At 27.1% G+C, this 16,292-nt stretch overlaps 1 protein-coding gene across 1 annotated transcript; it reads left to right on the top strand.

Moving 5' to 3' along the window:
- Positions 1-115: 115 nt before the first annotated feature.
- On the top strand, positions 116-1,847 carry Phum_PHUM112050 (uncharacterized protein; the record flags this gene model as incomplete). The annotated part of the gene is made up of 3 exons (XM_002424081.1): positions 116-146; positions 534-632; positions 1,762-1,847. The coding sequence occupies 3 exons, from the start codon at positions 116-118 to the stop codon at positions 1,845-1,847; spliced, it is 216 nt and encodes a 71-aa protein (XP_002424126.1).
- Between the last annotated feature and the right edge of the window lie 14,445 nt (positions 1,848-16,292).

Below are 16,292 nucleotides of genomic sequence, written 5' to 3'. Positions count from 1 at the left end.
TAGTTTTAACCGACAAAAATTAAAGGATTTATAATAAATAAAAAAAAAAAAAGGAAAAAAAGGAAAAATGATAACAATAATGATGACGATGATGATGATGATGATTAAAATTCAAATGAAAAAAAATGGAGAAGGTTGGTGGGTTGGTAAAAAGTAAGAAACAAATCCAGACAACGCGAGGGAATTAATTTATTAAATTAAACATTTTTAAACAGTTTTGTTTTCTCTCTCTCTATAATAATATTTATAGCGTTATATTTACAAAATCTTCGTCTAAGGTAATTTAAAAATCGTTATCTCTCTCTCTCTTTTTTTAAATTAGGTGAGAGATGTAAAAAAAGGCGGGAAAACCCGGGATTTTCCTCGCGGAAAAGTTTTTAAAATTGCCCTGCGAATTTATTACCATCGAGTTAATGATAATAACAAGAATGTTGTTGTTTGTTTCTTGTGAGAAGCCAACAAACAACTATCTAACAAACAACAACAACGATTGTCGAATTCAATTTGTTTCAATTTTTTTTTTTTTTATTAAGTAATTATCGGGAATGATTCGCCGCCGCCACCGCCGCCATTTAACAAAAAAAAATCTCATGACTTGTCGCAATATTTATCGCACGTATTTTTCCGTTATAGTAATTATAGTTTTTCTATAAGTTTATAGCATTAATATTACTCTATAATTTTCTCGAATTTTTTATTATTACTCTATAAAAGTCGATTGATTTATACAATCAAAAAATGTGAACGAATCTTTGTTTTTTTTTTTTTTTTTTTTAATTTCGTTTCCGAAACTCATTTTATTTCTTTCGTAGTTTTCCCTCTCTCTCTCTCTTTCTCTTACTTTTCCATTTACGAGTGAAAGAGTGAGAGAGAGAGAGAGATGAATAAATATTTATTTATTTATTTATTTTTTCGGGTCGATATATAAATTTTAAATAAAGGAAAATAATTAAAATTGATTAATCTTTTGGGTTTGATATATAAAACATGGGGAAACCTTTTGCGTTCATCAATAATTTAACACTAAATTGCATATGAAATTCCCCCCCCCTTTTTCCCCTTCCTCCACCTTTTTTTTGTTTTCCTGGAAAATGCGAGGAAATTTTTGGGAAAATTTTAAAGTTTTGTATTATTTTTATTTTTTTTTTTATTTTTCCCTCTCTCTCTCTTTCTCTCTCACTTTCGATTTATTTAACGTATAAATGTAAAGTTTAAAATTTTTGTTTCTTTTTTTTTTCGGGGGGGGGGTGGAAGGGAGGGAGTCAGAATAGAATAAACTGAGGAGGTGGGGAGAAAGTGATTCGGATAAAATTTTAAATTATCATTAATTTACTCTCTTTATCCGTAGATTTCTTTCTCTCTCTCTCTCAATTTTTTTTTTAATTGAGAATAAATTCGGGAGAGGAAATTTTTTTTTTTGCAATTATTATTGATCCATAAATTTCAATTAAAAGTTTATCCAACTTATGGCTAAGATTTATTGTCGTCGTTCCTTTTTTTTCATTCCTTTTCTTCCTTTTTTCCTTTTTTCTTTTTTCCTTTTTTCTTTTTTCCTTTTTCTCGTGCTGGAGAAGAAAGAATTATTTACAAATCTTTTTAGTTTTTTTTTTTCATTGTTGCGTGTAGATTTTCAAAAAAAAAAAAAAAATGGCTTCGTCGGAGGAGATCGATGAGGAAGATCTGCTGCGTTTTAAATTACGCGGAAATTTGTGCGTGCGTAATTATTATTAATATTATTATTATTATTATCATCATTACTAGAATCGAGTTTCCGAATCGATTTCGAAGAGAATAAAAAAAATAATCGATCGAGTGCATTCGTAATTAAATATCGATTTCAAGATTGAGGTAAAAAAAAAAAAATGAACTCGAGTTTTTTTCTTGTTCGGTAAATTTTTTACGTGAGAAAAAAATGGGAAAAAGATTTTTTTTTTACCTTTAAGTAAGATAGATTTTAATAAATGATAATAATGATAATAATAATAAAAAATAATAATAATGATGATGATGACGAAACCCTTTTGGCTTGTTTGATGAATAATTAATATTAAAAAAAAGAAGCCGGTCCTTAATAAAAAATAATTTAATTGTTTAAAAAAAAAAAAAATGGAAAAGTTTTTAATTTTTTTTTCCCATTTTCCTTTTTCTTATACTTTTCCTTTGTGAGAAAAAAAAAAATTATTACTACCTGAATGTCTGCCTACCTGTAAAAAAAAAAAAAAATTATGCGAAATTTAAGTTATTATCGAGATAAAAATTTCGAGATAAAAAGAATCGAACGTTTTAGTTTTATTAAAAAAAAAAAAATTTCGAGCGTAATTAAAAATGGAGGCGATGAAAGAAAAAAAGAAAAAAATGGGAAATTTTTTTTTTTAAAAGACTTTTCAGGTTCGACGCCATATTGTAAAATCGTAATTATTAAAAATCTTAAAGAAAATTTTTTTTATTGTAAAAAAAAAAAAATAAATAAAAACATGCGAGAAGTAATAACGATACGTAATTAGTTTTTAGAATGTTTTTTAATCGGAAACGTTATTCGGCATTTCCGGTTTCAAACAAAAAAAAAAAAAAAACGCGCGCGATCGTTTGTGTAAATTCGAAAGAGGGAAAAAAGTGGGAGGAAAAGGATATTTGTGTTAAAAATTCAATTTTTTTTTCTTTTCTCGTAATGTATTCCATCGATATTTCGAATCGTTGATTTTAATATTATTATTATCGTAAAAAAATAAAATTTCATCGCAGTTTTCGTACCTTAAAAAAAATGGTGTCGTACCTTTTTTTTTTTTTTTTATTAAAATCATTAGAAAGGAGAAGGGGGGGAAAAACTACGCGCGTTTTTTATTTCGTGCGTTTTTTTATTCACGAAATATATTTTTGATTTTGAAAAGGGGTCGAAGGTTGAATGAAAAAAAAGGTTAATGAAATTCATCCGTCCTTCAACTTTAGGAAATTCACTTGAATTTTTTTTTCCTCTTTTTTTTTGACGGAAGGGAGGAAGGGGGGAAAAGGCGAGAGGGGGGAAAATTTAAAAAAAAAAAAAACAATGCTGCTTAACATTTCATGCAACGTTTTTAACAAAAAAAAAAAAAAAACATGAAATCTATGAATGCAAAATGCATTTGATTTGACCGTTATAAATTAACCCTCCCCCCCTCCTTTTCTTTCCTTCCTTCCTTCCTTCCTTCCCGCCATTTTTTTTTTTTTTTACCTTCATCATTATCATTATCATCATCATTCCGTCACGTCTCTCTTTCCATTCATCCTGGTTTCTTTTACATTTTCCGCTCATACTTTTTTTCCCCCTTCTCCTCTCCTCCCTTCTGTCTATCCTTTTTTCCGCATCGTTCAACTCGTTTTATCTATTTATTTAACCTACTCTACACCCGAACTTTCTCAATTAATATTTTTAAAAAGTTTTTTCTTTGATCATCATCATCATCATCGTAGTGGGTTAAAAGAAAAAAAAAATGAAAGGTATAGAAAAGAAGAGGAAGGGGAAGGGAGGGGGGATAAAAAAGAAAATTGTTGTATTAAGCTTGTCTTCTTGAATGAAATTGAACTTGGATAAAAATAAACGTATGAAAAAAAAATTTAAACCTGGAATAAAGGTAAAGAGAGAGAGAGAGAGAAATAAAAAAAAGGTTTTGGAAATTTAGAAATTGAAGAAAGATATGAAAAAGTTTTTCTCTCTCTCTCTCTCTCTCTCTCTCTCTCTCTCTCTCCGAAAGGTAAAATAACTTGGCTAACAATAAATCATAACTTATTTTAACCTTTAGAAAAGTGTAATTTGATTTTATTTCTAAAGATTTTCTTTCTTTCTTTCTTTCTTTCTTTCCTTTTCTTTTTTTTTTTTTTTATTAAAGGAAGGTGTAGTAGGGGGGTAAGTAGTGGCGGGGAAATGGGGGCGGCGTCGATTTAAAAAAAAAAAAAAACGATATACGATGAGAAAAAGTTTATATTAAAAAAAAAAAATTTTTTGTTGCGAAATGAAATTTAACCACCTTATGGATAAAATCGAAAGTCGTTTATTTATTTTAAACATTTTCAATAAAAAAAAAAAAAAACGCGCGCGTTTCAAATCGAATTTTACGTCTGTTGCCACGTTAAAAAAAAAAAAAAATTTCTTTTGATTTTTTACAAAAACAACTCATCAATAATAATTCATAGGTTGAAAATATTTTCGCGTGTTTTTACCAACAAACACGTAACGGAATTTTAATTTTTTCGTATATTTTTTTTGGGAAGGAAAGTTTAAGGGGAAAGAGGGGGATAGCAGTGGTACGGACGAAAGAGAAAAGTAATAATAATTCGTTCGTCGAGAGTGAGAGAGACAAGGTAAAAAAAATATTAGAAAATATTAAAGAGAGAGAATAAAACGACGGCCTGCCTGTTGTTTTCTATTGATCGATGAGAACTGAATTTACTACATCAGACACAATAAATCAGTTTCACGTTACAAATTTAAATTTAGATCATACGATATGCAAATAATAATAATAATGATGATGATGATGATAATAATAATAATAATAATAATAATAATAATAATAACAATAAATAAATATATAAATAAATAAAAAAAAAGATGATATCTCGAATTATAAACACACGTTTTTAAAATAAAAAAAAACACAAACCTTTTTTTTCTTCCCCTTCCTCTCTCTCTCTCTTCCAATATTTTCACTCTATCTTTCTCTCTCTCTCTCTCTCGTTTTCCTCAACTTATACGATATGAAAAAAAATTTGTGAATTTTTGCCGTTAACGACGCCGATCGAGCGGATTCGGATAATAATTATTATCAATAAATAATTACCTTTATTACTCGTTAATAAATTTTAATTACCGGTAAAGAAGATAACGTGGAAGTAGATGAAAACAACAACAAGTAGATGGCGGCGCCAAAAGGGGAAAAAAAAAATTTAAAAAAATTTCAACATGTTTTTAAAAACCTTAAAATCATTATTTTTTTTATTCTCGTTTGTTTTATCGATCGCTTGTGCGTTTCTTCGACCACGTTTTTTTTTGTCTCTTTCTTTTCTCGCGTTTAATGCCACGTGAAAAATTTTTTTTTTCTCGTATACAAAATAAAATAAAAAAATTCGTTATCAAAATCATCATCATCATCATTTTAATTTCTTAAAAGCAGACAAAAAACGTTAAGAAAAAAAGACTTTTTTTTTCAATTTTATTGTTATTCTTCTTTAAGCTCCCTCTCTCTCTCTCTCTCTCTCTCTCTTTCTCTTTCTCCTCTTTTTTTTATTCGTTTTCCTCTCAATTATGTATCTTTCATCCTCATTTTAATAACAAAATCATTATCATTATTATTTATTTATTTATTAATTTTTAATTGCCTAAAATCCGTTAAAAATAATTAATTAATTATTTCAATTTTAATATAATGATTCGATTAAGTACGTATACAAAAAAAAACAAAGCTTACGATTTGAGATTTTGCTACGGTTAAAGGAAACATTAATTGAAGTGAAAAAAAAAAATTCTCAAAATGAATCAAAGCAAAAAAAAAATAATAATAATAATAATTTACATTTATTGAATTTTATACAACTTCCGACCGAAAGAGATTTATTAATTTTTTTTTTTTTTTAATTTTGCTATAAAAAAAGAAATACTTAGTCTTACCGGTAGCAAAAAAAAAAGAAACAAAACCGGATGATGTAATTACATGATTCGTTCCTATATAGACGATTCAGAATTTACATTGTACGAGTTAATCGACTTTTTTTTTCTTTTTTTCTCCCCCCTTTCCCTCTCTTTTTCTCTTCCCCTCTCTATATTTTGAATTTTTATTCGATTTGAGTGCGAGAAAGATAGAGAGAGAGAGAGAGAGAGAGAGAAAAAGGAAAAGACAGGTAAATGTAACATGAAATTTCGTTTCGAAAATGAAAAAAAATTCTTTTATTATTATTATTATTTAACAAAAGCCGTTCATTTGAAAAAATATTTTTTTTTTGTATATTTACTTATTTTTAATGAAAATGTATTGTTCGGCCAAAATAATAATAATAATAATAATAATAAAAGCCAACGGCCATAGCGTGCTGGTCACACCGGTTCCCGTACGATCACCGAAGTTAAGCAGCATCGAGCGTGGTGCAAACTTGGATGGGTGACCGTCTGAGAACGCCACGTGCTGTTGGCTTAAAAGAGCAAAAAAATGAGAACAAGACAAAGTAAGAACCAAAAAACAAATCTTGTTCTCCTGTCGACCTGAGGCAGCTCGACGAGAACGTGAATTTCACTGCTTCTGACCCTGGCCACTCCAAAGATGTTAGTCACCGGAGCCCAGTTCAGGAGACAAATCGTTCCCATCGAAAAAGACGGACTCAGGAAGACCTTCAAGAATTGATGTGGTGCTATCTTATAATAAGTGGCACCACCGAAATTCGAGTATTTGTCCCTAAGGAATCGGGTAGAAACCTCGGATAAATACTTAAAAACTCCGACAAGTAGCCTTGTCGTGTTTAATGGTGGATAATAATAATAATAATAATAATAATAATAATAATAATAATAAATGTAAAGAATCGTTAAATGAAAACTTTTTTTTTTATTTTAAATTAATTTTTATTATTATTATTATTGTTTAAATTATAAAAAAAATAACAATAATAGCGAAGTGAAATAGTAGCAGAAGAAAATCGTAACGATGGTGATGATAATAATAATAATAATAATGATATAATGAAAAACTGAGGAAAAATTTTTATAGTTTTTCCAATTTTTTTTTTTTTCTTTTTGAAATATCGAGAAAGAAAATTTGAAAAAAAAAATAATTTTCTTGCGGAATGTGCGTGTGCGAGTGCGCGTGAATGCTTTTTCGTTTTTGGGGGTGGGGAAAGAGGGAAATTTGAAAACAAAACAAAAAAAATTTTCGAAAAATTAAACGTGTCAAAACGATTCGAATAAATAAATATCGGGTTTTTACAAAATTATTTTAAGGAAAACACCTGAGGGGGAGGAGAAAAGTAGGAGAGTTAATTCAGAGGAGGAGGAAAATAAATGAAAGGGGGAGGGAAATGAAAAAGAAAAAAAAAATTTTCCGAAACGAACGAACGAAAAAAAAAAAAACATTTTCATTTTCTTTTTATTTTATTTTATATTCATTTTCCTCCTTTTTCCCCATTTTTTCTCTTACTCCTCACCCTCCACCTCCACTCCTTCCTCACCCACGTCATCTCCTGCTTTCGCTTCTGGAATATTCCAAAACATTCATTACTTCTCCGAGCTCGTTTTGTTATCTCAACCAATTATTTAAGAATGTTTAATAAACCCTGAATTAAAATTTCTCTCGATCACAATTTAAAAAAAAAAAAAAAGGAAAAAAAAGTAAATAAAAGTAAATTTTCTTTTTACAATTTTTCCTCTCTCTCTCTTCTCTCTCTCTCTCTCTATTTTCTCTCTGTCTCTCTTTCTCTTTTTTTTTATTTTCCATTTATTTTTTTCTTTCTTTTTTTTCCTTTCCTTTTTTTCCTTTTTTTTTTTTTTAAACACGTTTTGAAATATTTATCAGAATCTACTGAGTCTTTTAAGTCTTGTTTTCATTATTATTATTATTATTATTTTTATTATTATTATTATTATTATTTTAATGGGTTTTGAATGAATTCGAAAATAATATTTATTAAAAGAAGAAGAAGAAGAAAAAAACGCAAACAAATAAATAATAATAATAATAATAATAATAATTGGAGTTTATGTTGTTGTCGTTGTTATTATTGTTGCTGATGTTGTTGTTGTTGTTATTACCGATGTATTTACACGATTACATTTGTTTGTTTTTTTTTTTTAACGATTTTTTTTCTTTCCTCGTTTTCAATAAAAACGTGTATCGAGAGTTGTTTGTATCACATTTTGTTTTGTTTTTGTTTTTGTTCTGTTTGTTGTACACTAATTAAATTTTTTTTTTTTTTTTAAATAATTTTTTGAATGTTTTTGTTTTTTTTTTGTTTTTGCGTTTTTTTTCTCTCTCGCTTTTATTATTTTCCTCGTGAGATAATCTAGAAAATGTTTTTTTTTTTTTTAATGTGTTTGTTTGTGTTGTTTGTTTTTGTACAAAAACGAAAAAAGAAAAAAAAAAGTAAATTTCGATTAGATTTTAATTTTTTTTTAAATTTGTACGTATGTGAAATTGTTTTTTTTTTTCTCACGGATTTTTAAGAATGGGAGGAAAAAGGGAAAGAGAATAAAAAACAGATTGTTGCGTTTGTTTGTTTGTTTTCGTTTGTTTGTGTTTTTAACGAAAAAAAAAGAAAATTTAATAGATTTACGAAATTTTAAAAACATTTTTGATAGTTTTATATATTTAATTTTTTAGGGTTTGTTAAAAAACTATGTTTTTATAAATATCTCGGTTTTATTATTAAAAGGAAAGAAAAAAAAGGAAAAAAAGGAAAGAAAAAAAGGAAATTGTCTTTTGTTTTAATTTTCAAACGACGGCTAATTTATTTTATTTAATTTTTTTTAAAAATAAAAAAGGCTTAGAAAAACGGAAGGAGGAGATAGATGGATAGATAGATACAGAAAGAAAGAGAGGGAGAGAAAACAAGGAATACAGAATCGAGTAAAAGGAAGAAGAAGAAGAAGAAAAAAAGGAAACTCGAACGAACGTTTTACAAAGAGTTCAAGTTTTTTTTTTTTTTTTTTTTTATAAAATAAAAAAAACGTTAAATGAAAAGAGACAAGCGAATAATTTCTCACGAAAAAAAAATAGGAAAGAAGGAAAGAAGGAAAAAAAAAGGGAAAAAAGGAATATAAGAAGGAAAAGAGTATAAGAGAGAAAAAAAAAATATTTTTTTTTAGCTTTATAATCGTTTTATAGCTTATTGAAAACGTTAAAAATAAAAAAATAAAAAAAAGAAAAAAAAAGAAAGCCATTATGGAAGCTTTAAATAAACGTGGAAGGTTTATTCCCTCGAGTTGAGTCATTATTCCATTTAATTTTTCCTTTTTTTTCCTTTTTTTCTTTTTTTTTTTCATTTTTTTCCATTTTTTCCTTTTTTTTTTTTACCTCACCTCGATTCATGCGTCTTCGGATTATATCCTAATAAAAACGGTACAAAAAAAAAATTACGCGGCGCAATAATTTTATATTTTTTTTATTATATTAAAATTGTGAAAATGCATTCTGGATATTTTTTTCTCGCGTAAAAAAAGCGCGCGTTTTTTTGGCGTGAAAATTTGAGTAAAAAAGAAACAAACGTTTAAAAACTCGTAGTACGGGTGCGGAATCAAATGGAGAAAATTTGTCAGAGATGAAGGGTTTGTTGTCGTTTTGTCGTTGTTGTTGTCGCTGTCGTTTCTGCTGCTGTCCCTGTTGTTGCTTCGTTTGTTTCATTCAAAAATCCAAGTTTTAACGCCTTTTTTTTCGACACAACCTTTTAAAAATCGTATGAGATATTATTTAAGACCTTTTACTACCGATAAGTAAGTGGAAAAGTTTTTTACTTTTTTTTTTTTTTGTTTTCTCTATTGGAGCAACGATAAAGTTCAGCTGTCGTTTGATTTAGAGCCTGTCAAAATAAAGATGGGAGAAGGGAAGGGGTAAGAGGGAAGAGAGAAAGATAGAAAGAAAGAGAAAGAGAGAGAGATAGCAAAATTTTCCTTTTCTTGTTTATTTTTTTTTTTTTTTCACGAAAAAAAAATCGGCATTGAATTTTATATAGGATTTTTATTTATTATTATTATTATTAACGATCGAAGCGACATCTATTACGAAGCTTTGAATTGAAAAAAAAAAAATTTTATTTCATTATTAAAACGGTTTTGTAAAATGGAAGGAAGGAAAAAAAAGGAAAAAAAAAATTATCGGTTAATCGGATCTAATAATTTATATCCTTTTTTTTTCTCCAAAGCTGAATATTTAGTTTTTTTTTTTTTCTCCAGCAAACTAAAGGAAAAAAAAATGAAAAATAGTCGGAGAGTTATATTTAAATTGAAAATGATGATGATGATAATAATAATAATAATAATGGCTATAATTTTTTTTACAGCTTTATTTTTATAAATTATCATTCGTTTAACGTCCGACGTAAATTTTATTTACTTATTTATTTTTTTTTTATCCAGCAGCGCGTTCGTTCCAGTTTTTTTTGTAAAATTTTCCTTTTTTTTTTTGGACAAAAACGTTGCTGTGCGTTCGTAAAATTTAAAATTACGTAAAAATGAAAAATGTTTTTAATCGAGGGACGTGTTTTTTTCCCACACCGGGACTTAGTTCGCGTGTACTCACGTGTATGTAAGTGCAAGTGTCCTTATACATCGCGTACTCATAAACTCGTGACACGAATTTCCGTTTTAAATTTTCAAAAAAAATTTTTAGTCTCCTTTCCCCGCTCCTACACCTTCCCTTCCCTCCATCCCGTCATCCTATTGCTTCCGATCGTTTGCTGGAATTTTCCACAAAAAAAATATAAATCGATAAAGTACCGGAAGTGGTGTAAAAGAATAACCGGTGAAAAATAAATAAATAAATAATTCGAAATCAATTTTTAAAAACTATTTAAAAAAAAGATTATAAAATAATAATACTTTTCATTTATTGTGAGATGGGAAAAGAAGAGGTTTTTGTTTAAAAATTGTTTTAAAAAAAAGCGCAAAAAAAGGATAAGAATAAAAGGAAAAAAAGGAGCGAATAAAAAAAAAGAACAAAAAAAACAAAAAAAAAAAAGTTTATGTTTGTTTTAAACGGTCAATGAATCTCACGACGACAAAAAAAAAGCAAGTCCGATGTTTACTTTTAACTTGACGAAAAAAATCTTTTCCTTTTTTTTTCCTTTTTTCCATTTTTTTTTTTTTACCATTTTTCCTTTTTTTTTTTTTTTTTTTGATTAAATTTTTTTTTTCCGCTTCTCCGACTCCAGAAGCTCCGATTCCAGCATCAATTCATACAAAAAAAAAAAATTTTATTTTTTTAAATGTAAATCGTTTTTCTTACCCCCTCTCTCTCTCTGTCTCTCTTACTCTCTCTTTTTCTTTCTTTCTTCCTCTTCTTCCTTTTTAAATTTCCACCCGTTGAATTTGATTAAAATATATTGGAAAATTTTACAGATTGTCGATAAAAAAATTTATTTTTTTTTTTTTAAATGAACTTATACACATTGAATCGTCCTTGATAATGATAATAATGATAATAATAATAAGAATGATAACAACAACAAAAATAATAATAATAATTTTTTATTACGGATGAAACATTTTTTTATTTTATTTTGTACTTCGAATTTTATTTATTTATTTATTATTATTATTGTTGTTATTATTGTTATTGTAAAACATAATTTTTAAATGGTTTAAACAAAAGTCGGTCAAACAGCAGAAGACGTTTTGTTTGAAGACTCGAGGACGCCATTCGTTCTTAATAGTTTTAGGACGGAGACGATGTAAATTAACTCAGACCGCGCGGAAGGACTCGACGATCGACCAATCAGATGACGAGATTTTTTTTTTTTTTACGAATCCTATCCCGGGGTAAATTTAAAATGTAAGGTTCCGCTTAAGTTATTATTTTAATTTTTAAAAAGAAGGAGGAGGGGAATAGGAGAGGGAGGAGGAGAAAGGGGAGGGGAGGAAACGTAAAACGCGATAAAAATTTTTTTTTTTTTTTTTGGATTGGATATAAAACCATTGCAGTGGGCGTTAACGGATAAAAATGGAAATTTCATTTTCCACTTCTTTTTAGAATAAAAAAAAAAAAAAAAAAAACATCTTTTCATTTAAAATGACGTGCTAATCTGAATTCGTGACAAAGGCAAAAGTGTAAAAGAAAAGAAAGAAAGAAAGGAAAAAAGGAAAAAAAGGAAAAAAAAAAGGAAAAATTTCAAGTCGTAAACTCGTAAAGCATGTGAAAGTAATTTAGAATAAAAGGAAGGAAGAAAGAAAAAAAAAAGGAAAAATGGTAAAATTTCTGTCATTTACTTGTGTCACGATAAGCCTTTTTTTTATTATCTCTCTCTTTCTCTCTCTCTTTTTTATCTTCGTTTCATTTTCCATTCCATCTTTCGTTTCATTTCGTCTTTCTCTCTCTATGTCTCTATAGCCTGTTATTTTATTTTATTTTTGTCTTTTACTATTCATCTCTTTTCCGTCATTCATTTCATTTTCATACCTTTTATCATCATCATCCTTCTATTCTTTTCTTTCTCTTTCATTTATTCTTTCTTTCTTTCTTTGAGTTCAAAAGTAATAAAGTCTAAAAATTACTTAAAACAATTAATTAATATTGTACGACAAAACGTTTGTTTTTTCTCTCTTTCTCTTTTGGAAAAAATTCTTTTTCTTATTAAAAAAAAAAATGAAAATGAAATTCTTAGAAAATTCCAGGAAAGTGTTCTAAAAAAAAAATTTCCCTCCGCAAGAAAGAAAGAAAGGAAGGAAGGAAAGAAGAAAAGAAAGAAGGAAAAGTTGAAAATACACAAAAAAAACAAAACATAAGAATTTAATTTAATTTAATTTTTGTTTTTTTTACGTAAATTTGATAGTTTTAATCCTGGAGAAAAAAAAATTTTTTCTGGAGAAATTATAAATGAAAATTTTATTAGTTCGTTTAAATACATATTCTTTTTGAAATTTTTTCTCCAGGAACGATCGATGATGTCTTCTTTGATTTTTTGTTAAATACGAACGGAGGAGGAAAAAAAAATCGATGGGATTATTATTATTATTGATTTTATTTTAATTTTGAAAAGTACAAGAGGAAAAGAAGAAGGAAGAAAAATTAATTAGAAAAAAGAGAGAGAGGGAAGGATAACGAAGAGAGAGAGAGAATGTTAGCGTAACGTAAATATTTTTTTTTCTTTCATGAAAACATCTGTTTTGTAAATTTTTTGGCATTTAAAATTAATCTCGTAATTATTATTTTGTTAATTTTTCATTCCATCATTTAATTAATAACAACAAAAGCGTACAACAACAACAACAAACAACAAACAACAATAACAACAAAAACAACCAACCAACCGACGTTTTCGTTGATCTTTTTTTTTCCATTTTTTTTTTAGGTAAAATTGAAAATTAAAAAAAAAATTTTTCTTTCAAATTAATTAATTTGAAAACTTTTTCTCCCTCTCCTCTCTTCTCTTCCCTTCGTCCCCCTTCTCTCTCTCTCTATTTCTCTCTCTTCCACATTCTCTCACTTAAAAATAACTAAAAAAAAAAAAAAAAAATTGATTGAACTGGACAAAATTTTTTTTTTTTCCCCCAGTCATTTATTGTATAAATTAAAATTGGGGGGAAAAAAAAATGTAGACATCAAAAAAAATTTTGTTCAGAACACGACCAAACGGTTTTGTGATTCATTTTGACTGAACATTTTTTTTCATTCAAACGCCTCGAGGATGATTTTTTTTTTTTGATTATAATTAATGATGGCATTAAAAAAAAAAAAAAATTTAATTTTTACTTCTTTTTTTTTTTCTTCTGCTTCTCATTTAAAAAATTAGTCGAACGTAATAAACGAAATTTGAATTTATTTATTTATTTTCCTACTTCCCCGTTTTTTTTTGTTAAATAACTCGCGATATCTCGTTCATTTATTCATTTCCGGTACGATTTCGATATCGAAATAAACGAGATCTTCGATTATGAGAAAAAAGTTAAAAAGTTAATTTTAAGTATAGTTCGTTTTTACATCGTATGTTTTCGTTCGGGTGAGATTATAGAAAAAAGAAATAATAATTTGTCATTTTTGTCTGGTGACACGTGTGGTGAAGAAAAATTTCAATAAAAAAAAACCGCGATTTTCCGAGATTTTCGTCGTTAGTCTTTAAACGTTCGTTTATTTGTTTTCCGTATTCTTTTCTATTAGTTTTTCATTTTCTCTCCCCCTCTCTCTCTTTCTCTTTTACTCTCTCTCACGCTCACTCTCTCTCCTTTTTTTTGTCTCCCGTAAAAAAAAAATTAATTAAAAAAAAAATTTTTTTTTTTTTAAATTATAAATTATTCATGAAATAAAAAAAAAAATAAAAAAAAAAAATATTTTTTTAAAATCTTCCATTATATATTTAAATTTTTTTTTTGTCTCTCTTATCATAACAATTTAAAAAAAAAAAAAAAGCAGACGACTTTTTTTTATTTTTAACGAAATATATAAAAAAATAAAAATCCGATTGTAACGTTTTATCGAATACTCTCGAATTATTGATTTTTTTAAATAAAATAAAATAAATTTTTTTTGTTGTTGTTGTTGTTTTATTTCGTGCGTTTAAAATAATAAGAAAAATTTCATATCATCCTTCACGATTGCATGTAAATAACGAATTTATCAAAAAAAAAAAAAAAAAAAAAAAAAATGGTTATTTTTGTGTGTCGGGGTAGAAGTGGAAGATGTAGGGAGGAAGGAGAAGAGGGAGGGAAGAGTAAATGAAGGAAGTTGTGCTTCGATCGGGAAAGGTTTTTGAGGTTTTCATCGGGGTTTTTAACTTTGGTTTTATGTTTCCCGGAAAAAGGTTAATTTCACGTTCGATAATTTTTTACTTTTTTTCTTTTTCTTTTTTTTTTTTTTTTTGCTCTCTTTCCCCTTCTTCCGCCCCCCTCACAATTTTTTTTTTAATTTAAATAATTTTTTTAAATGTAAGAGGAAAAGAGGGAAGAGAGAGAGAGAGTGAGTTATCATACGAACGGATTTTTTTTTTTTTTTTTAATGAATTCATTAATTAATTTCAATTAATTAATTCTTTTGATTTAAAATGAAACGTTTCGTACATTGTAAAGTTTTTTTTTTTTCTTTTTTTGAGGGGTGATAAGGCATGTAAATATCGCATGGGACATTCACCCTTAATTCGACCCTGAAAATTTTTTTTTTTTTTTAATTGCGTTCCATTGAAAAGAAAAAAAAAATTTCATTTCATTTTATTTTATTTTATTTTATCAATAAACCGTAAAATGATTTCTTTTTTCCTTTTGACCGGGTCACCAGAAAATTTAAAAAAAATAAAAACTCGAAAAAGTCTGCGTTTGACAGGTAAAACAATAATTCGATATATAAAAACAAAACAAAAAAAAAAAGTTTCGTTTTAATTTAACTGACATGGCGGCGGATAGTTTTTGTTTTTTTTTTTTTTGTTCTATCAAATAAAATAAAATTAAATTTTATTTTTTTTTACCTTTTTCTAGACTAAAAAAATTTTCGTAAAAAAAACTATTCATAACAAGAAAAAAGAAAATTCGATATAAAAATATTCGATGGCATAAGTAAAACACGTAACAAAATTATTTATTTATTTTTTACCGTAGCAAGTCATAGAGTAAGTCAACTTAAAAAAAAAAATGGCGGAAATCTAATTAGCTCCGTTAATTAACGTAAAGGAAGAAGTAATATTTTTCGATTAGAATAATTTCAAAAGTCAAACGATAAACATTTTTTTTTTTCTACGGATATCAAAAGAAAATTTTTGACATCTATTGCCACATTACCACTACAAAAATTCACTATTATTATTATTATTAAAACCGCGAAACGTAATTATTGTTACCGATCATTAAAGATAAAAAACACGTGACTTTAGAATGACTGAAAATTGCCTTCTTTTCATTTACAAAAAGAGAGAGGGAGAGGAAAAAAAAGAAAAATTTTGTAATAATAAATTAACGTCGACTAATTTATTTATCATTATAAACAATTAAAATTATTTATAGCAGACGATATTTATATGTACGTACGTAAGCGTTTTTTTTTTTTTTTGCGTAATTTAATTAAACGTCCGCGTTACGCTGCGTATTTCGCGCGCTTCCTAAAAAACCTTGGTTAGAGATCCTCACGTATAAATTACCCGCGCGACCTCGCGGTAATTTGACCTCTTAGTGACCTTAAAATTTACTTTACCACTTTTTGGAAAAAAAACTTATTACGTCACCGGAAGGAAACGGTTACGAACTGTTGCTGGAGAACAAAACATATCGAATTTTGAAAATTTTCAAGAAAAAAAAAAATGAAAACTAAACTTTTTGGAAAAGATGAATTAAGGCGAGTCGTAGGAAGTAATAATAATAATAATAATAATAATAATTACGCAAAAACATTTTAATTGTGCATAAGAGAGAGAGAGAGAGAGAGAAAGAGCGTCGTGTGAAAAACAACCGATGAAATTTATAGATATAGATCTATAAATGCTATAAAAGTTAGAAAAAAATTATTCCATTTAAATATTAACACTCTATAATTTTTTTTAATTGTATGGAAACCAAAAAAAAAAAAAAAAAAAAACGATAAATTTTGAATTTTTATTTAATTTTCAACGCGTTCGTTCGTTCGTTTTTTTTTTTTTGTAATCTTTAT

Source organism: Pediculus humanus, genomic scaffold (genome assembly GCF_000006295.1).
Source record: "Pediculus humanus corporis 1103172107458 genomic scaffold, whole genome shotgun sequence".
In the NCBI taxonomy this organism is placed as follows: Eukaryota; Metazoa; Arthropoda; class Insecta; order Psocodea; family Pediculidae; genus Pediculus; species Pediculus humanus.
Note: the sequence above shows the minus strand (reverse complement) of the source record. Positions and strands in the feature narration are given on the sequence as shown.